General features: G+C 43.8%; 1 protein-coding gene across 1 annotated transcript in view; it reads right to left on the reverse strand.

Moving 5' to 3' along the window:
- Positions 1-21,783, reverse strand: part of LOC132396939 (vigilin-like) — a 192,630-nt gene that overhangs the window by 116,971 nt on the left and 53,876 nt on the right. Inside the window, exons 2-4 of the mRNA XM_059975068.1 lie at positions 9,900-9,981; positions 7,685-7,797; positions 4,762-4,910 (exon numbers count right to left, since the gene is read on the reverse strand). Of these exons, the coding sequence (XP_059831051.1) occupies positions 4,762-4,910; positions 7,685-7,760 (225 nt within the window). The 5' untranslated portion in view covers positions 7,761-7,797; positions 9,900-9,981. The remainder of the gene's footprint in view (positions 1-4,761; positions 4,911-7,684; positions 7,798-9,899; positions 9,982-21,783) is intronic.

Raw genomic sequence — 21,783 nt, forward strand, 5'->3', positions numbered from 1 at the left:
CCACAGAGTGTAAATCTTGCTTACTTCTGTTTCTGTCTTTGATTTTAAAGAAAAACCTGTTTTGTGCTATAAGGAGTGTGACTGTAGTAGTGAATGAAAGGATATGCACCCTGATAATCGTATGATGTGTAATGTGATGAATTATCATATCCTCTGCTTCCAAGAGAGACCTTGTGACCTATGGTCAGATCTTGCTTTGTGCTAACCTCTGTACTTCAGTTAGAAAAGTGCACAAGTTTCAAGAAGTTTGACATAGATAGGTCATGAAGCGTAACAACTGAAGATTGAAGAATACATAATTCTTGCCTTAGCAAGGACCTGGACCCACTGCAATTTGCCTGTCACCACAAGAAGTCATCGGGAGATATAATCTCAAGGGCTCTTCACACGGCCTTAGACCACCTGGACAACACAAACACTTATGTCAGGATGTTGTTCATTGACTACAGCTGAACATTTACTAGCATTATTCCCACAATTGTGGTTAAGAAGTTGCAGAACCTGGACCTCTGTACATCCCTCTGCAATTGGATCCTCGACTTCCTAACCAGAAGACCACAATCTGTGCGGATTGTTGATAACATCTCCTCCTTGCTGATGGTCAACACTGGTGCACCTCTGGGGTGTGTGCTTAATCCATTGCTCTACTCTCTCTATACCCATGACTGTGTGACTGGGCATAGCTCAAATACCACCTATAAATCTGCTGATGATACAGCCATTGTTGGTAGAATCTCAGGTGTACGAGAGGGCGTACAGGAGTGAGATATGCCAACTAGTGGAATGGTGCCGCAGCAACAACCTGTCACTCAATGTCATTAAGACAAAAGAGCTGATTGTGGACTTCAGGAAGGGTAAGACGAAGGAACACATACCAATCCTTATAGAGGGATCAGAAGTGGAGAGAGTGAGTAGTTTCAAGTTCCTGGGTGTTAACAGCCCTGAGGACTAAACTTGGTCCCAACATATCGATGCAGCTATAAAGAAGGGAAGAGAGTGACTATACTTCATTAGGAGTTTGAAGAGATTGGCATGTCAACAAACACACTCAAAAACTTCTACAGATGTACCATGGAGAGCATTCTGACAGACTACATCACTGTTTGGTATGGGGGGTGCTACTGCAAAGGACCGAAAGAAGCTGTGGATGTATCTGTGGATAAAGTCAGCAAGACAAAGGTAGACTGGGCCTTAGTTTAACCTTCATGTGTGAGTTGGGGCCTTGAACAATGCAACACTCTTTCATCACTGTACTGGACTGTCAGCCCAACTTGCTCTGAACTAAAAAAAGCAGAACAATATTATGACTTCTCAACAAATGTACTTGCAGGCTGCCCTGCACAATGCACGTTGATATGATTTAACAGAAATGACACATTTCACTGTCTGCTGTGATGTACATATGATAAATAAAGCTAATCTTTCTTTTAACCACTAGCAACTCAGTCACATCTGATGCTTATGGCCTGAGGCATTGGTGGATGATAATGTGGTCATTTCTGCCTGCAGAGAAGAGCTAGTGCTAGACAACATATTGGTGCAATTACAAAGAAAGCATGGTAGCAAATATACTTCATTAGGATTATGAGGAGACTTGCTATGTCACTAAAGACACTCAGAAATTTCTTCAGATGTTCCAACTGGTTGCAACATCTGATATGGAGAGGCCACTGCACAGGATCAGAAAAAACTGCTGGAAGTTGTAAGCTCAGCCAGGTCCATGGACACTAGTTTCCCCAGTGTTGAGGATACTTTAAAAAGGCGGTATCCTTCTTCAAGGACCTCACCAGCCAGGACATGCCCACTTCTCATTGTTACGACTAAGGATGTACTGGAGCCTGAAGACATACACTCAACGTTTCAGGAACAGCTTAGAACATAGAACAGTACCACACAGGCACAAGTCATTCAGCCCACAGTGTTGTATTGTACTGGCTAAAAAGCAAATCAAAAACACCCAAACACTAATCCCTCCTACCTGCACCATGTCCATATTCCTCCATCTTCCTCACATCCATGTGCCTGTCCAAACGTCTCTTAAAAGCCTCTAATGTTTTTGCCTCTACCACTATACCAGGTATCTACCACTCTCTGAGGAAAAAACTTATCCCTTTGAACCTACCCCCTCCCACTTTCAATGCATGGCCTCTGGTATTAGACTTTGCAGCCCTGGGAAACAGATGCTTCCTGTCTACTCTATCTATACCTCAGATAGTCTTGTAAACCTCTATCAGATCTCCCCTCAGCCTCCAGCACTTCAGAGAAAACAGCCCAAGTGTATCCAGCCTCTCATGACAGCATATGCCCTCTAAACCAGGCAGCATCCTGGTAAACCTCTTCTGCACCCTATACACATAAATGTAATTTATAGATTTTTTTAGAAAATTATATTATTTCTGGTTTTCTTCCTATATTATCATGTATGACATTGTACTACTGCTGCTAAGTTAACAAATTTCACACCATGTGCCGGTGATAATAAACTTGATTCTGATTCTACCATGTACTGCTGTCACAAAAACAACAGATCTTACAATGTATGCCAGTGATATAAAACACAATTCTGATGGCGGTTGTAACATTGCTTGGAACTTGAGTAAGGCTGCATTGGTTCTGTGAATGAAAACTGAATGGAAATACCTGGGGATACGAATTGACAATAAACTGGGCTGGTCAAAAGAACACTGAGGTTATCTACAAGAAGGGTCACAGCTGTCTCTACTTCCTCAGGAGACTGAGGTCCTTTAACATCTGCTGAGAATGTTCTACGAGCCTGTTGTAGCCAGTGCTATCATGTTTGCTGTTGTGTGCTGGGACAGCAGGCTGAGGGTAGCAGACACCAACAGAATCAACAAACTCATTCGTAAGGCCAGTGATGTTGTGGGGGTGGAACTGGACTTTCTGACGGTGGTGCCTGAAAAGAGGATGCTGTCCAAGTTGCATGCCATCTTGGACGAGGACTCCCATCTACTCCATAATGTACTGGTTAGGCACAGGAGTACATTCAGCCAGAGACTCATTCCACCGAGATGTAACACTGAGCGTCATAGGAAGTCATTCCTACCTGTGGCCATCAAACTTTACAACTCCTCCCTCGGAGTGTCAGACACCCTGAGCCAATAGGCTGGTCCTGGACTTATTTCCACTTGGCATAATTTACTTATTATTTAATTACTTATGGTTTTATATTGCTATATTTCTACACTATTCTTGGTTGGTGCGACTGTAACGAAACTCAATTTCATCGGGTTCAATAAAGTATGTCTGTCTGAGTGTCTGAAAACACAGTTCAGTAGGAGATACTTCTCCCTTTGAATATGGTCAGAGCTCTAATCCCTTTCCAGTCTTGAGCATGTAATCCAGGTTGACAGTTCCAGTGAGGGAACGCCATGCTGATGGGAGATGCCTAATTCAATTACCTCATGAAAGCAACACTATTTTGTCACTCAGCCAAAGAGTTAATTGTTGACTGCAGGAGGAAGGTCCATGTGCCAGATCTAATTAGAGAACTGGAGATAGACAGGGTCAGTAACTTTAAATTCCTTGGCATTTTTTTGTATCAGAAGATCAATCCTGGGACCAGCATCAATGCTATCACATAAAAAGCGCCTCTGCTTTCTTAGAAGTTTTCATAAATTTAGTATTTCACAACAAACTTTGACAAACCTCTATAGATGCAGGGTGCAATTCTTCTGACGGAACTGTCGTTCACTTGATGTCTTTTGTTTCTCACTCCATTCTCTGTAAACTCTAGAGACTGTTGTGTGAAAATCCCAGGAGTTCAGCAGTTACTGAGATACTCAAACCACCCTGCCTGGCACCAACAATCGTTCCATGATCATAGTCACAGATCACATTTCTTCTCCATTCTAACGTTTGGTCTGAACAACAACTGAAGCTGGTCAGCATATCTGCATGTTTTTATGCATTGAGTTGTTGCCCTGCGATTGGCTGATTAGATATTTACATTATGGTATACCTAATAAAGTGGGTATTAAGTGTATGAACTTTGATAATAAATTTACTTAGACTTTTGTGTAAGATCTCCATGAAATCCATGGTGTCTTGGTCAATGCTTATCAATAGCATTGCTTAATGATGCTTAATCAATAGCAACAGAGACAGGCAATCTAGTCATTAACTGCTTGCGAGACTGCTGTGTGCAATTTTTTTGTTGTTTTACACTTTACAGATATTTGCAAAGTCCTTAAATATTAAAAGTTTTCTACAATAGTTCATGATTCAACTTAATATCAGAGAATTATACAGTATACAACCAGGATTCCTTACTCTTCACAGACATCCACAAAAAAAGACAAAAAAACCCAAAGAATGAATGGCAGAAAAAGGTTAGAACCCCAAAGCTCCCATTACCCCCTCCCATGGGAAACACAACAAAACCATCAACCCTCCCCACAACTGTTCCAGCAAAAAGCACCAGCCCCAACTACCCACCATGCAAGTAACAGCATGCCGATAGACACTATGATCTGGAGTCCATCAAAAATCACTGTCTATCCCAACACTTCGACATCCTCAATAGGCTCTCTCTCTGACTCTGGAGGGAGAGAGATATTGCTCCTGCCGCAGTGAGGGGGGAGGCTAACAGCTCGCTGTTTCAATGTTACAATCTGCTGCATCACTTGTCGGAGTTCCCTGACTCGAAAAGCAGCAGACTCTCTCTCACCATCGAGAAAGACAGAGATTGCTTGAGTGCAGAGGCCTTCTTTAAGGAAGAAAAATTCCAAACCTGTTGCATACCTGTGTGATTACCGAGGACTTGATTGGTCGGATTTTGCTCCATGCTCCAACTGGCTCACCGGACTTGTCCCCTGGCGCTCCCTTCTCAGGGAGGGGAGGGAAAGCTTCCAGATACGTCGGGATATAAGCTTCGTCCTCTGGCACTCCACCTGCAAACAGACAGGTGACAACCATCAACGGGCATGAGCAGCGCAGACAGGCACTGCACTTAAAAGGGAAGAGAAGGGTACGGGGACCATTCTATCTAAAGTGCACTCCCCACCCTCCGTTGTGTGAGTGTGAATTTAAAACTCCTACTTCATTCACACTTGGTGCCTCAATATCCCACACCCTTCTCACAAAGACCCAACTTGAGTTAATTGGGAGCATGTAACTCAGCTTGTTGAGGCTTTGGAGAGGCTGCAGAAGAGGTTTACCAAAATGCTGCCTGGTTTAGAGGGCGTGCTATCATGAAAATCTGGACAAACTTGGATTGTTATCTCTGGAGAGGCAGAAACTGAGGGGAGATATATTAGAGGTTTTTAAGATTATAAAAGGCATAGATAGAGTAGACAGACAGTAATCTTTTTCCCAGGGTTGAAATGCCTAATACTAGAGGCATACATTTAAGGTGAGAGGGGGCTAGCTTAAAGTGAATGTGAGGGGTGAGTTTTTTTTAAACACAGAGAGTGGGGGTGTCTGGAATGTGCTGCCTGGGGCGGTGGTAGAGGCAGATGCGTTAGGGACTTTTAAGAAATGTTTAGATAGGCACAGGAAAATTAAAGAATATGGACATTGTGTAGGCAGAAGGGATTGGTTTAATTGGCCATTAGATTACTAATTTAATTGGTTTGACACAGCATTGTGGGCTGAATGGCCTGTTCCTGTGCTGTACCAGCAAATCTTCCCAAGGACAGGTATAAGAGCACTCTAGGACCGCCCACATTCTCACCATATCTCCTTCACTCCAGAGATAAAGCGGTTCTTTTGGAATTGAGTTTCGAGATCAGAGCGACACACACAGATGCTACTTTACTGCATGTTTGACATGACTGATGTGAATTCAAATTTAAAAGGTGATTGTACAGAAACAGTACAGCCAGTGCAGATTTTGGTGTGCTCTGATCCCATACACATTACAGTGGGATCAGGACCTGTGAGCTGGTATTTATAAGCCATCACTTAGAAGAACTCTAAAGAGATGGAGTCCAGGGCTATGCCACCAGGATTCACCAGTCAGAAGGTTATGGATATAAAGCAACACACAAAAAATGCTGCAGGAACTCATCAATCCAGACAGCATCTATGGAAAAGACTGAACAGACGACGTTTTGGGCCATTACCCTTAATCGGGACTGAAAAGGACGACAGAAGTCAGCATAAGAAGGTGTGGGGAGGGGAGGAAGAAGTACAAGGGGAAAGGTGATAGGTGAAACTGGGAGAGGGGGAGGGGTGAAGCAAAGAGCTGGGAAGTTAATTGGTGAAAGAGATAAAAAGGCTGGAGAAGGGGGCATCTGATAGGAGAGGACAGAAAGCCATGAAAGGGAGAGGAGCACCAGAGGGAGGTGATAGGCAGATAAGGAGATAAGATGAGAGAGGGGAAAAAAGAATGGGGAATGGAGAATCAGATTCTCCCCCTTCTCCAGCCCTTTATCTCTTTCATCAATCAACATCCCAGCTTTTCACTTCACCCCCTCCCCCATCACATGCCACCTTGTACAATCTGTCAACTAACATCACTTGAAAAGTCATCAATACATTGTTTTCCATGGGGCTTTCTATGCACAAACAACGGCATTACTTCCAATACTGCAGACCACACATTAGAATTACTTAGTGGCTTCAAAGGTACTTTAGGACATCCCAAAGATCCACAGGTCTGTAAAGCCCATCCCACACCACTCTGAAGCTCAGGGCCCCATCTCCCAGAACATGCTCTCTTCTCATCGCTACCATCAGGGATGAGGTACAGCAGCATGAAGATCCACACTCAAGGTTTTAGCAAGTTACTTCCTCTCTGCCATCAGGTTTCTGATTAGTTCATGAACACTAGCTCATTATTTTTGCTCTCTTATTACTTATTATTTTGTTACTGCTTATTAGAAAGAGATAAATATGTATAAATAGATATCTGTGTGTATTTGTGCATTTCTTATTATAATTTATAGAATATTTTATGTATTGCACTGTACTGATTCTGCAAAACAACAAATTCCATGACAACACATAAAAAATGCTAGAGGAACTCAGCAGGTCAGGCAGCATCTATGGAAATGAGTAAACACTCGACGTTTCAGGCCAAGACCTTTCTTCAGGACTGGAAAGGAAGGGGGAAGACACCAGAATAAAAGGTGGGGGTAGGGGAAAGAGGAAAAGGGGGCAAGGTGATAGGTGAAGCCAGGTGGGTGGGGAAGGTAAAGGGCTGGAGAGGAAGGAATCTGATTGGAGAGGAGAGTGGGCCATCGGAGAAAGGAGGAGCGATCCAAGGGGAAATGATAGGCAGGTGAAAGAGGTAAGAGTCCAAAGTGGGGAATAGAAGGAGAGGGAAGGAGGAGGGATTTTTTTAACTGATAGGAGAAATCAATATTCATGCCATCAGGTTGGAGGCCACCCAGATGGAATATATGGTGCTACTCCTCCACCCTGAGGACTGGCCTCATCATTGCACAAGAGGAGGCTGTGGGCTGACATATGTCAGTGATGTTAAATCTGACTCTGGTCCTGAATCCAGTCACTAGCCCACACATGGAGCTCCCAACAATATATAAATGATGCTTCATCATGAATGTATTTGTAACGTAAAGCCTTTAAGCATACTTTAGCAGTGGAAGATCCACGCGATCTTCAGCCTCCCTTTCACTTGGAAGCACTGGGGATGAGAATGAGGATGGTGACCAAGTACCAATGTTGCTCACTTTCTTTCTAGAGAGTCCCAGCCACTTACCTCTGGTCTCCTGGTCTCCCAATCCACTACGATGCTCAGCAAAGCTCTCTGGTGTAAGCACAGCGACCGAGCTCATGGTTCCAAACCCAGATTTGACAGATTCCGATATTCCACTGGAATGGAAATTGAAGACCATGGCATCAGCACAGGCCCAGCAGTATTTCACCACTGGAAACAGAACTAAGAAACAATTATTTTCTAACAGTTGGGGAATCGTAAGTTAGACCGCAATGGTTTAAGATGACGGAGATTTTCAGTAGGAATCAGGGGAAACTTCTTCACTCAGAGGATGGTCTGGTAAAGGAACAAGCTGCCAGAGGAAGTGGTTGAGAAGGCTACATTAATAACAACTTGTGACAGCTGCCTTCCTTACCTTTCTCCCATGGTCCTCTTTCCCCTCCATCAGCTTCCTCCTTCTTCAGCTCTGCTTCTTTCCCCCCATCCCGCCACTGTAGGAATTTGTATGCCCTCCCTGTGACTGTGTAGGTTTCCTTTGAGTGCTCTGGTTTCCTCCCACCGTCCAAATATGTACTGGTTGGTGGGTTAATTGGTCATTGTAAATTATCCCATAATTAGGCAGGGATTAAATGGGGGAGGGGGTTGCTGGGTCACAAGGCTCGAAGGGCGGGAATGCCCAATTCCGCGCTGTCTCTCTTTAAATAAAATAACAAGCTTCTCACTTCATCTCTCTCCCCCAGCAACCTACCTTCACCCCACCCGCCCACCTGGCTCACTTTTCACCTTCTAACTCATACTCCTTCCCCACCCCCCCCACCTCCTCTTCTTCCCCCTTCCTTTCCAGTCCTGATGAATAGTCTCAGTCTGAAATGTCGACTCTTTCTTCTCTTCCATCGATGCTGACTGACCTGCTGTGTTCCTCCAACACTTTGTGTATGTTTAAAGACACTTGGACAGGTACAAGGATAGGAACTGTTTAGAGCAGGGGTTCCCAGCCTAGTGTCCACAGACCCCTTGCTTAATGGTACTAAAATGGTTGGGTACCCCGATTTAGAGGGATATGGACCAAATGGGACCAGCTTAGATGGGTTTGCTGGTTGGCATGAATCAGATGGGCCAAAGGGCCTGTTTCCATGCTGTATGACTCCACAGGCAGTATCAATTCTACAGATGTTGGAAATCCAGAGAAATGCAAACAAAATGCTGGAGCTCAGCAGGTTAGGCAGCATCTATGGAGGGGAACAAACAGTTAACATTGCACGTTGAAACTCTAAATCAGGACTGGAAAAGAAGGAGAAAGAAGACCACAATTGCCTACGTCATATGTAGCAGGCACCCTTCGATCCCAGGAATCACGGGTTTGTGCTTCTGGTGGACTGTGTCCTCTCAAGCCTGGGAGGGAAGATTTGAAGAACCGGCTGTTGCCCATGCAGCGGGTTCCCCCCTCCACGTCACTGATGGAGACCAAGGGAAGGGCAAGCACCAATACAGTTTGGCATCAGTGTCATCGCAGAGGTTGCCAGAGTGAAGCTGTAAACAACATCAAACTGCCTTAGGGGCCCTGGCTCCGGATTTCTTCCTCAGGGTTTACTCACGAAGCCTTTCCCATGGGTGGGTATGGCCGCAAGGCAGCGGAGGGTTAAAACCAGAGTTTTCCTTCTCTCAGGCAGGCTGCTGTCCAAGGCTGACAAGCCTCACCTGCCCGAATACGTCATATGTCACAACGTGTAATGGTGATGATCTTACTAACTGTGAGAGAGAGGTGTTAGGTATTGCCAAATCTTGTGTGTGCATGGTGGAGGAGAATGGTCAGGGGGTTTGAGGTTGGGGATTTACTTAGAATTATATGCGTGAGAATGCATGTGTGGTAGAAGTGGAGGGGCTACGAGTTAGGGGTGTTGCTTAGTGTTAGGACGTGTTTAGTGGGGGTTAATTAGGGTTAATGGGGTATTGCTCAGGGCTATAGGGTGTTGCTTAGTGTAAAGGGATTTGTTTAGGATTAGGAGGTGGGTTTAGGATTGGGGCAGTGTTTGGGGCCAGCAGTGTGTGTGTGGCCGGGGGGTGGGGGGGGGAACATGTTTGAGGCTAGGTTAGGTTTACGTAGCTATTAAATGCGCACTCTCTACATTACAAGTGGCTGCGATCATCTTCAGGACGAACTGAGTTTGGTGAAGTCACCAGGTACTCCTTTTTGTCACCAGTTCACCTTCCCAATCATTTTTGCTCTGACTCACTCAATCAACCACACTAAACTTACCTGCAAAATGGTCTAAAGCCAGATAAGTCCGTCCTGAACAAGGCTACCGGTGTCGCTTCAGTGTGACTCTATGTCTTTGGTCCTGCAAGTAGCAAAAAAAAAGCTGTCAGTGCCATAACTCTTCCTCGCTCATAACACGGCTGTGTGGACATATTAAACACTCCTGGCAGATATCTGTGGGGAAGAAAGAAGTCAGGCAGTTCCTACCCCAATAAAATCTGCAGCTTATGTATTGCCTTCAATGTGGTAAGCAAATGTGTTCTGTTCTCAAGGAAGATTTCGCATTACATCGCTATTAAATTGTCCAGCCAATATTTTACAAGAGCAGGCAGTAATCAGCAGCTGAAGCTTCTATGCAGGTTACTAATGGCAACTTGGGTTCTGAATTTCCTCCACCTCCTGCCACCACTTGATTTACTGGCCCCACAAATGACTACGAGCAAAGTGAGCCTGTGATCATTTGCTGTGGATCTCAGTGCAGAACATCACAGATTATAGGTGAGAATGACATTCTGCTCTCAAGAGAACATCACCCTTCAACCAGATCATGGCATCCCCCAAACCGATTTATCCTCCACAGTCCCATTTCTTCTAATGCCCCTATACTAATACATCAGGTGGTGGGGTGTAAGGAGGTGTAAGGCATTCCTTTTCTCCGCTGTCCTGCAAGGTGTAGCACCTGCTTAGCCCCGTGATCAGGGTCACATTAAACCATGGGAACAGGCGGTGGATGGTCGTATGAGCAGCCGATACATATCACAAGTCCTGGTTATGCAACCACTGACACCAGGCAGACAATCTCTGAAGAGTATTGATAATGGCTGGGCTCAGCCATCTTATAAAGACACTGCCCGGAAGAAGGAAATGGCAAACCACTTCTGTAAAAGAAAATTGCCAAGAACAATCACGGTCATGGAAAGACCATGATTACCCACATCATATGACACAGCACACCACAAACAGACAATACTAATACAAAGCTACAACTCAGAACCAACTATGGCCTATCACGACAGTTACTTGAGAAGCTGCTTATCACTCCAGCAATCCCTACCTCCGAGGCTGCACGTGACGAGTTTGGGGGGGGGGGGGCAGTGCTTCTGCTAGTGTAAGTGGGGGAATGGTAGGCTTTGGAGGTTTGATGTTTCTATCATTCATTCTTTGAGGTTTCTGTCTTGTGGTTGCCTGTGAAGAGTTAAGAATTTCAGCTTGTATACTGTATACCTTCTCTGATATTAAATTGAACCACCTGATCCATTTTTGAACCCACATCGAAAGCCATGTGCAGCAGTAGGCTGCTGGGAAGAGCCCCTGGTGTGTAGATGTATGTTAGCATCTGGGGAGAGTTGATGAGAACATGGGGGGTATAGGGAACAGGGAAAATTACTGGGGAATGGGATTGCTCTATGAGTTTTAATAAACAAGTATGGCAGAAATGACACATCTTTGGTTATCTCAGGATGATTTTTGAGCATTTGCTAGGTGATCTGCCATTAAGGCATATGGAAAGACTCATTCACGATAGTGATATAATGCTCTAAATAAGCCTCCTTCTCAGCTGATATTTCATGACTACAGCTCCGCCTTAAGTACCTTAACTCCAAACAAACTCATCACTGAACTGCAGACCCTGGGAGCCAACAGCTCCCTCTGCAACTGGATCTTTGACTTCCTGACTGACAATACGCAGTCAGTAAAGGACAGGCAGTAACACCCCTGCCACAATTATTCCAAACACTGGTGTTCAATCAGATTATGTCCTCAGCCCCGGCTCTACTCCCCGCACATTCAAATTCTGCTCTAACTATCTACGAGTTTGCAGATCACACCACTGTAGTGGACTACATCTCAAATAATGAAGAGTTGGAGTACAGGAAGGTATTAGAGGGCATACTAACGTTGCAATGACAACAACCTTTCCCTCAATGAGGAGATTTGGTATGTCACCAAAGAGACTCGCAAATTTCTACAGATGTACCATGGAGAGCTTTCTAACTGTCTGCATTACCGTCTGGTATGTGGGTGGGGTGGGGGAGACACTGCACAGGATCAAAGTAAGCTGCAGGGAGTTGTAAACTTAGATCCATCAAGCGCATTAGCCTCCGTAGTACCCAGGACATCTTTAAGGAGCGGTGCCTCAAAAAGGCAGCATCCATCATTAAGGACCCCCATCACCCAGGTCATACTTGTTCTCATCGTTACCACCAGGAAGGAGGTACATATTGCTGTCATAAAGACAACAAATTTCATGACATGCGTAGATACATTAAACCTGATTCTGATTGTGAATGTCCACAAAACAAAAGGACTGGTCACTAATTTCACAAGGGTGCATATGCTCCTGTCTACATTCGTAGTCTTGAAGTTTAACAGTTTCAAATCTAAGGCGTGAACATCACCAATAACCTGTTCTGGTCCAACCATGCAGAGGTGATATCTCTACTTCCTCAGGAGCCTAAAGAAAGTCAGCATGTCCCCATGGCCACGCAACAATTTTTAGGTATTGCCTCACAGAAAGCATCCTATCTGGATGTGTAACAGTTTGGGATGGCAATTGCTCTGCACACAATTGCAAGAAACTGCAGAGAGTTGTGGACACAGCTTAGCACATCACAGGAACCAGCCTCCCCTCTATGGACCCGGTCTACAGTTTGCTGCTTCTGTGAAGCGGCCAGCATAATTAAAAACCCCACCCACCCCGACATTCGCTCTCCTTCCCTCTTCCACTGGGCAGAGGACATAAAAGCCTGAAAACATGTATCACCCACCAGGCTTAAGGACAGTGTCTACCCCAATATTACAGAAGACAATTAAACCTTGACCATACTATCTACCTCGTTATGATCTTGCACCCTATTGCCTGCCTACACTGCACTTTCTCTGTAGCTGTTACACTTTATTCTGTTATTGTTTTAACTTGCTCCACCTTGATGCACTGTATAATGATTTGACCTGTAAATAAGATGTGAATAAGGTTGAAAGTGTGTAGAGAAAATTTACAAGGATGTTGCTGGATGTGAAGGACCTGAGTTATAAGGGAAGACTGAATAGGTTAGAACTTTATTCCTTAGAACATAGAAGATTGAGGGGAGATTTGTTACAGGTATACAAAATTATGAGGGGTATAGATAGGGTAAACGCAAGCATGCTTTCCCTACTGAGGTCGGGTGGGACTACAACCAGAAGTCATGAGTTAAGAGCTAAAGGTACAAAGTTTAATGGGGATCTGAAGGAAAACTTCCTTCACTCAGAGTATGAGTGCGTGGAATGAACTGCCAGTGTAAATGGTCCATGCAAGCTCAATTTCAATGTTTAAGAGAAGTTTGAATAGGTACATGGATGGTCCAGGTCAACGACAGTAGGAAGTGTGAATGGTTTTGGCATGGACTAGATGGGCCAAAGGGCCTGCTTCTGTGCTGTACTTCTATATGACTCTTGTGAACAATATGCAAGACAAACTTCTGTCTCTTAGTACGTGTGACAATAATAAAACAATTCCAGTTTTCTATCTCATCTTATTAATAAACCCTTCTTCTTGTTTACTGAGCTTGTAACGTCACCATAAGTAAATCCAATACTGCTCTTTTGGTCATACCAACCCTATTGTGAAGTATTCAAATTTCTGTTACACTCAACAAACTATATCTCATACGAGGAAATCTGCAGATGCTGGAAATTCAAGCCACACACACCGAACTCAAATCATCTACCTGCCTTAGACCTTTCACTCTTAAAAATTTTGCCTATCATTCACATCTTGATGAAAAGTTCAATTGTACCCCCAGCTTCCACACAACCCCTCCACGGTTTGCCGTAGGGTTTGGAGGCTTGCGTTCCTCAGTGACCCAGAGAACTATGTTGGCTGGAGTCAGGGCTTTATGCTTTGGCTCTTGGTAGGGTCACCATGGCAAACAGGTCAAAGGGTAGAGATCAGACTAAGAGTGGTCCACCAGTCCTCCAGGTTCAGGGGTTCAGTTCACGGCTGACAACCCTGACAGGTGAAACAAAACTGTTACAGAAACAGCAATGAAGAACACAGCTACATCTGAGTGCGACGGTATTCCTGAGTCTGTACCTGAAACCTGTGTGACTGACAGTAGAGAAAACGACGAAGGAAGCCTTGAACACCACCAGACATGGAGGAGCTTTGCTGCTGCCCTAAATGCCAGTGGTGTAACAGGCAGTAAGCAAGTATCCCCACAACCATAGAAGACATCGAGAAGCCATCTTTTCCAGATGCATCAAGAAACCGCAGATAGCTACGGACACAGATCGGCATATCACAAAAACCAGCCAACATGTTAAACGGAGGCTGCTTGCACCACTCGCTGCTCTGGGAAAGTCGCCAATGTAATCAAGGACCTCCCATTGTGGACGTTCTCTCTTCTTCCCTCTCCCCCCAGATCAGGGAGAAACTCAAAGTTCAAAGTACATTTATTATCATTATCCATACTACAGTTGGCTCTCCTTATCCGCGAGGGATTGGTTCCGGGACCCCTTGCGGATACCAAAATTCGCAGATGCTCAAGTCCCTTATTCAACCTGTCTCAGTGCAGTGGACATTAGAACCCGGCGGCAGTACTCTGAATCCACAGTGTTTCTGTTCACGAAAATAATCACGATCACGATTGAAAATAAAGTGGAAATAATAAAGCGATCGGAAAGAGGTGAAACACCATTGGTCATTGGAAAAGTGTTAGGCTACGTCGGTCAACGATCAGAATAAAGGATAAAGTGAAAAAGGCTCTGTCCCAAAGGAAGCTACAATTATTACTAAGCAACGCAGTGATTTAATTGTTGGATTTTGGGCTTTTGATCCTCCACGTCAACCCAGCACAGTGGAGAGTACACTTGGGAGCGGTCTGTCACTCGATCGAACTCGGGAAATTCCGTTCCCAAGCCCAGCACTGAAACATACGTTCTTAAGTGTTTTATATGCATAGAAAGGTAAAATATATACTATATACGAAGACAAACATTTGACTAACTGACGCTAAATAATACTGGATGTACCTGTTCCGACTTACATGAGAATGTGAAGAGGGTAAGGGGCACGTGTAGAAGGGGTGGGCGAGGGGTAAGTGTAGCAAAATATGCAGACAGTACCAGGGAGAGGATACGTCATTGGGGAAGTGTAGGAGGACAGGGAAGAGGTAGCTAAAATAAGATGCCAGACAGCATGTGGCAACCACAAAGAAGAGGAACATTGTGACCACAAGACAATGTGTTCGGCAAAGTATTTTAAGCTATATACCTATTTCAAGTGTTTTGCTTGTGTCCATACTCGGTAACCATATTTGCGAATGTAGTACCCTGCTTTTGGATATAAGTATGACCTTTGTAAACCGACAAATTGGGAGTTGGCTACCTTATGCCCGAAGTGCGAGGGGCTGCGAACTCCTCTCTGAATAAAAACCGCTTCAGAGGTAATTTCGTGTCTCTGGTGTTTTTCCTCAACTGAGCAGGTTAACAATTTCAGGTTGACATACATAGTAAGAGAACTTCCGATTTTTTCGATCCCGATCCACAGTAAAATACGCACATCCTCCCGTATACTTTAAATCATCTCTAGATTAATTATAATAGCTAATACAATGTAAATGCTATGTAGAATGGTTGTTATACTGCATTGTTTAGGGAATAATGGCAAGGAAAAAAAGTCTGTACATGCTCGAACAACAAGTGCTGGAAGAGCACTTCGGGGTTTTCACGATTCGCGGTTGGTATAATTCGCGAATAAGACTGTATATACGACCTTCAGATTCATCCACTTGCAGGCAGCCAAAAAACTGTGGCTGGCACAGTAGTATAGTGCTTAGCACAATGCTTTACAATACCAGCAACCCAGGTTCAATTCCCGCCACTGCCTGTAAGGAGTTTGTACGTCCTCCCCTTGATCGCGTGGGTTTCCTCCAGGTGCTCCGGTTTCCTCTCACAGTCCAAAGATGTACCAGTTGGTTGGTAAATTGCCCCGTGATTAGGCTGGGATTAAGTCAGGGGACTGCTGGATGGCGCAGCCCGAAGGGCTGGAAGGGCCTACTCCACACTGCATGTCGATAGATAGGTAGGCAGACAAATAAATAAAATGAAGAAACCCAATAGAAACCATTAAAACAAAACACTGTCGAACAGCCAATGTGCAGAGGGAAAAAAAATGGTGCAAACAATAAAAGAAAGCAAAGAGCATTTAGAACTGAAGTTCACAAAAGTGAATCCACAGACACGAAGCCAGCAGCCGATTCAGGGGCCCGTTGGTTGCAGGCCACATCCTCAGATCAGCGCCAAGACGAGTGGTACTGAACCACCTCCAGCCCTGACACCCTGACCTTTTCAATCACTTGAGGACGGATACCACCAGGCTCAAAAGCAGTTTCATTCTGCTGCCGAGCAGACAAAGGATAAAGATGAACTCTTGATCTCTCAATCCACCTCATTGTGGCCCTTTCACTTTGCGTGTCTGCCTGCACCATTCTTTCGCAGTAACAGTAACTCCATGTCCCGTGCATTGTGTACCTCGATGTACTCATGTACACAACGCTCTATGTGGATGGCATGCAAACAGGAGCTCTTCACTGTATCTCAAGTAATAAACCAATCTATTTTGACATAAGACTCTGAAATGCTCTTGAGCCCACAGCTTTCCCCCTTCTGTCCCTGGTCAGAACTGGTGTCTAATGCTAAGCTGGTTCTTTCTATGGCAGTGCAGAACATCTGATCTTGCGAATGGGAAGGTGAGGGGTGAAATCTGCCTTCATGTCCCCTCCAATATCTGCTCCGAGGCTTGAGTAGGCACTGACACAGGTTATGGTAGCCTTGTCTCAGCTCACCTTTGCACCAACAGCACACTTACATTACCTGAAGCTGGCTAATGGAGAAGGGGCTTCCTGACAAAGCAGACAATACCCATAGGAAACAAACTCATTCCCAGTGTCAAAAGCAAGGAGGACAAAATCAGCACCATGCAAATGTACTAACCATGAATTGTCTCAGCCACCCAAAGTATTCATCAAGTAAGTCTTTTCCAAAAAGCTCATACACTTGTGAGGTCACCTATGACAAGGAGAGAGTCATTGTTACATCCTTCTATTTTCCTGTGTCTCTGTGACCTCAACTGAGAGAGACTGGACATACATAGGGAAAAGGACAAACACAGTAATGGATGAACGAGAGAGCTTTCAAACCAGGGGGCTTCAGGAGCATGTGATACCAACAGTATTTGTTCCACAGTTTTATAAAACATTGGCTAAATCCTCCTTCTTGTTCATAAATACACAGGTATGAATACAGACAATCAATTCATTATAGTCACAACTGGCAGCATCAGTCTTCAAGACATGAGAAATTTACACCATTCGGGCCATTGAGTTTGCTCTGCTATTCCATCATGGATGATTTATTTTCCCTCTCAATCCTATTCTCCTGCCTTCTCCCTGTAACCTTTGACACCCTTACTAATCAAGAACCTATCAATGTCTGCTTTAAATACACCCAATGACTTGGCTTCCACAGTCATCCACAGATTCACCACCCTCTGGCTAAGGAAATTCCTCCTCATCTTTGTTCTAAAGGTATGTCCTTCAACTCTGAGTCTGTGCCCTCTGGTCCTAGACTCATCCACTCAGGGAAGCATCTCCACGTCCATTCTATCTAGGCCTTTCAATATTCGTTAAGTTTCAATGAGATTCTCCTCCGCAGCTCATTCTTCTAAACACACATGAATACAGGCCTAGAACCATCAAGTGTGCCTCGTGAATTAACCCTTTCATTTTTGGGACCATTCTCATGAACTTTCTCTGGACCCTCTCCAGTGCCAGCACATCCTTATGCAGATAAGAGGCCCAAAACTGCTCTGAGTTAGAGGCCGTGGGCTCAACCCTGACTGCAGAAACTTAAGTGTTAAAAATTCAATCTAACAGTACAGAGGGACGGCAATACTATCAGAGACATGTTAGACCATCTCCTATTCGACTGTTGCAAACTATCGAATAAAGCAGCCAGCTTTATCTAAGGCCGCACCCTCTCCAGACGTTCTCTCTTCTCCCATCAGAGAGAAGATAAAGGCCAAAAAGCATGTACCATTAGGCTCAAAGACAGCTTCTATCCCACTGTTATAAGACAGTTGATCAGACCTCTTGTATAAGATGGACTTTGGACTTCACAATCTACATAAACATAGACTTGCACCTTATTGGCTGCCTCCACTGCACTTCCTCTGTAACCGTAACATTAGCCTCAAAATTTGGGGGAGTAAATTTGGGACCAACTTGTGGAGAAACTGCTTTTCCCAAACAGTGATGAATCTGTGGAATTCTCTGCCCAATAAGTAAATGTATTTAAGACAAGCTTGAATAGATTTCTGCATAGTAGGGGAATTAAGGGTTATGGGAAAAGGCAGGTAGATGGAGATGAATCCATGGTTCGATCAGCCATGATCTTATTGAATGGCGGAGCAGGCTTGATGGGCCAGATGGCCGACTCCTGCTCCTATTTCTTATGTTCTTATACAGTACTGTGCAAAAGTCTCAGAGTGAGAGATACTCTGTGTGTGTGTGTATGAGAGAGAGAGAGTGAGGGAGCACACGAGCGAGCACTAGGATGCCTATGACTTTTACACAGTATTGTACTGTATTTGTCAATGTGGAGTGGACAGCAAGTTTGTAAATCTGGCAGTACCAAAGGACTTTTGGAATGGTAAAAGAGGTGTGTCATGGGAGAGGTGTGGGACAGGTGTCAGAGGAGTGCCAGGGAATGGTGCGGGTGTAGACACATCCAGCCCTGAAACACCAAGCAAGCTCATTTTAGATGAAGATGAAAAGCCATCCTCTTTTCATCTTCAGTTTTTTTTTACAGACGATGTGATGTTTGCTTCCAGAATTTGCTGGTATTTAATAGAATTCATTCTTCCCTCTACCAGTGAAATGTTCCCCGTGCCACTGGCTGCAACACAAGCACAATGCATGATCAATCCACCCCCGTGCTTAACATTTGTAGAGGTGTTCCTTTCATGAAATTCTGCACCTTTTTTCCTCCAAACATACCTTTGCTCATTGCGGCCAAAAAGTTCTATTTTAAATTCATCAGTCCACAGGACTTTTTTCCAAAATGTATCAGGCTTGTTTAGATGTTCTTTTGCAAACATCTGATGCTGAATTTTGTGGTGAGGACACAGGAAAGGTTTTCTTCTGATGACTCTTCCATGAAGGTCATATTTGTGCAGGTGTCGCTGCACAGTAGAACAGTGCACCACCACTCCAGAGTCTGCTAAACCTTCCTGAAGGTCTTTTGCAGTCAAACAAGGGCTTTGATTTACCTTTCTAGCAATCCTATGAGCAGTTCTCTCAGAAAGTTTTCTTGGTCTTCCAGACCTCAACTTGACCTCCACCATTCCTGTTAACTGCCATTTCTTAATTACATTACGAACTGAGGAAATGGCTACCTGAAAATGCTTTGCTATCTTCTTATAGCCTTTTCCTGCTTTGTGGGCATCATTTATTTTAATTTTCAGAGTGCTAGGCAGCCGCTTAGAGAAGCCCATGGCTGCTAATTTTTGGGACAAGGTTTGACGAGTCAGGATATTTATAAAGCTTTGAAATTTGCATCACCTGGCCTTTCCTAACGATGACTGTGAACAAGCCATAACCCTAACAAGCTAATTAAGGTCTGAGACCTTGGTAAAAGTTATCTGAGAGCTCAAATCTCTTGGGGTGCCCAAACTTTTGCATGGTGCTCCTTTCCTTTTCTCACTCTAAAATTGTACAAAACAAAAATAATACACTAATCTTGCTTAAAATGTTTAAAAGAATGTTTCATCTTTGACCTTATGACTTTTGGAGATCAGTTCATCTTTTACTCACTAACTATTCACAGTAAAAGAAATTTTGACCGGGGTGCCCAAACTTTTTTTTCTCTTTCGACAATACTTTTATTGATCTTTTTAAATAAAGAGAACATAGTGTAAAGGAGAATTGTGCAGTGCATAACAAATGTACAATTCACATTCATGAAAGAGATGTACCCATAGTACAAACATTATCACCCCACCCCCACCCCAGTCCCCAACTCCAAGCCATTAATGCATTGGCAAAAAGGGTTAAACAGAACCTTTGTCCCCACAGAGCTGCATTGGTATAGAGAAGGTGTATTTTTCTAATACATAGGCTGTTGTACGATAACAAATATGAGTCTGAAGAGTTTTACCAAAAAATGCTAGTGGTCAGGGATTTATGGACTGAGGAAAGGGAGAAAGAATGGACCTTTAGTCTGTCTAGGAGTTTTGAAAATATTCAAGAAAGGGTCCCCACACCTTTTGGAACTTTACTTCCAAATTTTTGCATGCCACTGTATACGCATTTGTGCATAAGACTTCTGAACAATAATGTATTATTGACACCACCTCAATGTACTGATGTGATGGAATGAACTGTCTGAAAGACAGGCAGAACTAAGATTTTCACTCCTACTCAGGGGCTTTAGCTCAGTACATGTGACAATAATAAAACAATTTATAATTTTGTTCCCCAGGTGTACAAAAGGCAATAATTATACCTGAACATTTATAAGGCATAAAACTGATTATGCGGTGGGTATTCCATTGCTCTGTACACTGTAAGATTTCTTGAAGGCCATCATAGTGCTCATTGATACCCCGAGATAATAAATACCACCACACAAAGCAAGTCTATTTTAATCTGGTGAGATAGATGGCATGATAGCATAACGGTTAGGGTAAAGCTTTACAACACGAGCAACCAGAGTTCAATTCTTGCCGCTGTCTGTAAAATGTTTGTACGTTTTCCCCATGAGTGGATGGGCTTTTCCAGGTGCTCCAGTTTCCAAAGATGTATGGGTTAGGGTTAATAAGTTATGAGCATGCTATATTGATGCAGTAAGCAAGCTTCCCCCACACATGCTCGAACTGTGTTGGACATTCACACAAACAACATATTTCATTGTACTTTGATGTATATGTGACAAAAATGGCCATCTTTAATCTAATCTTTTGAAACTTTCTACATTAGGTCAGAAGGAACTGCATGTAAGGTCTAGACCAGGGATTCCCAACCTGGGGTCCACAGACCCTTCAGTTAATGGTTGGGGTCCATGGTATAAAAAAGGTTGAGAACTTCTGGTATAGACTGTGATAAACCAGGACTATGCACTTAGAAATTAAAGTCAAAGTAAATTTATTATCAAAGTAAAAAGATGTCTCCACATACAACTCTGAGATTAATTTTCTTGTGGGCATACTCAGCAAATCTATAGAAGAGTAACTTCAACGAGATCAATGAAAGATCAACCAGAGTACAAAAGACAACAAACTGTGCAGTTGCAAATATAAATAAATAGCATTAAATAACGAGAGCATAAAATAATGAGATAGAGTCATTAAAGTGAGATACACACGCAGATACAAACACAGTGAAGGTGTGCCAGCATCTTTACTTTCTTAGGAGGTTAAGAAAGTTCTGCTTGTCATCAAACACTCAACTTCTACAGAAGTCCAGTTGAAAGTATCCTATGTGGTTGCATTTCTAACGTGCAAAACCATAAGAATCTGGATTGTACTCAGCCTAACACATCCCTCCCCACCACCGGTAGTACCTATAGGAGGTACTGCCTCAAGAATGCAACATCCATCATCAAAGATCCTCACCATCTCGGCCATGTCATCTTTTTACAGCTACCATCTGCCAGGAGGTACAGAAGCCCAAAGTCCCACAACACCAGGTTTGAAAACAGCTACGCAAAACCTTCAAATATTTGGGTTCTTGAACCAATCTAATCACTAATCCTAATCGCTAACTCACAATTGCAACTTTGTGATCACTTTGCACACCAATTTTTTTTGTTCTAATTGTATTCTTTCTTGTAAAACTTTTGCACG

Source organism: Hypanus sabinus, chromosome 7 (genome assembly GCF_030144855.1).
Source record: "Hypanus sabinus isolate sHypSab1 chromosome 7, sHypSab1.hap1, whole genome shotgun sequence".
NCBI lineage: Eukaryota > Metazoa > Chordata > Chondrichthyes > Myliobatiformes > Dasyatidae > Hypanus > Hypanus sabinus.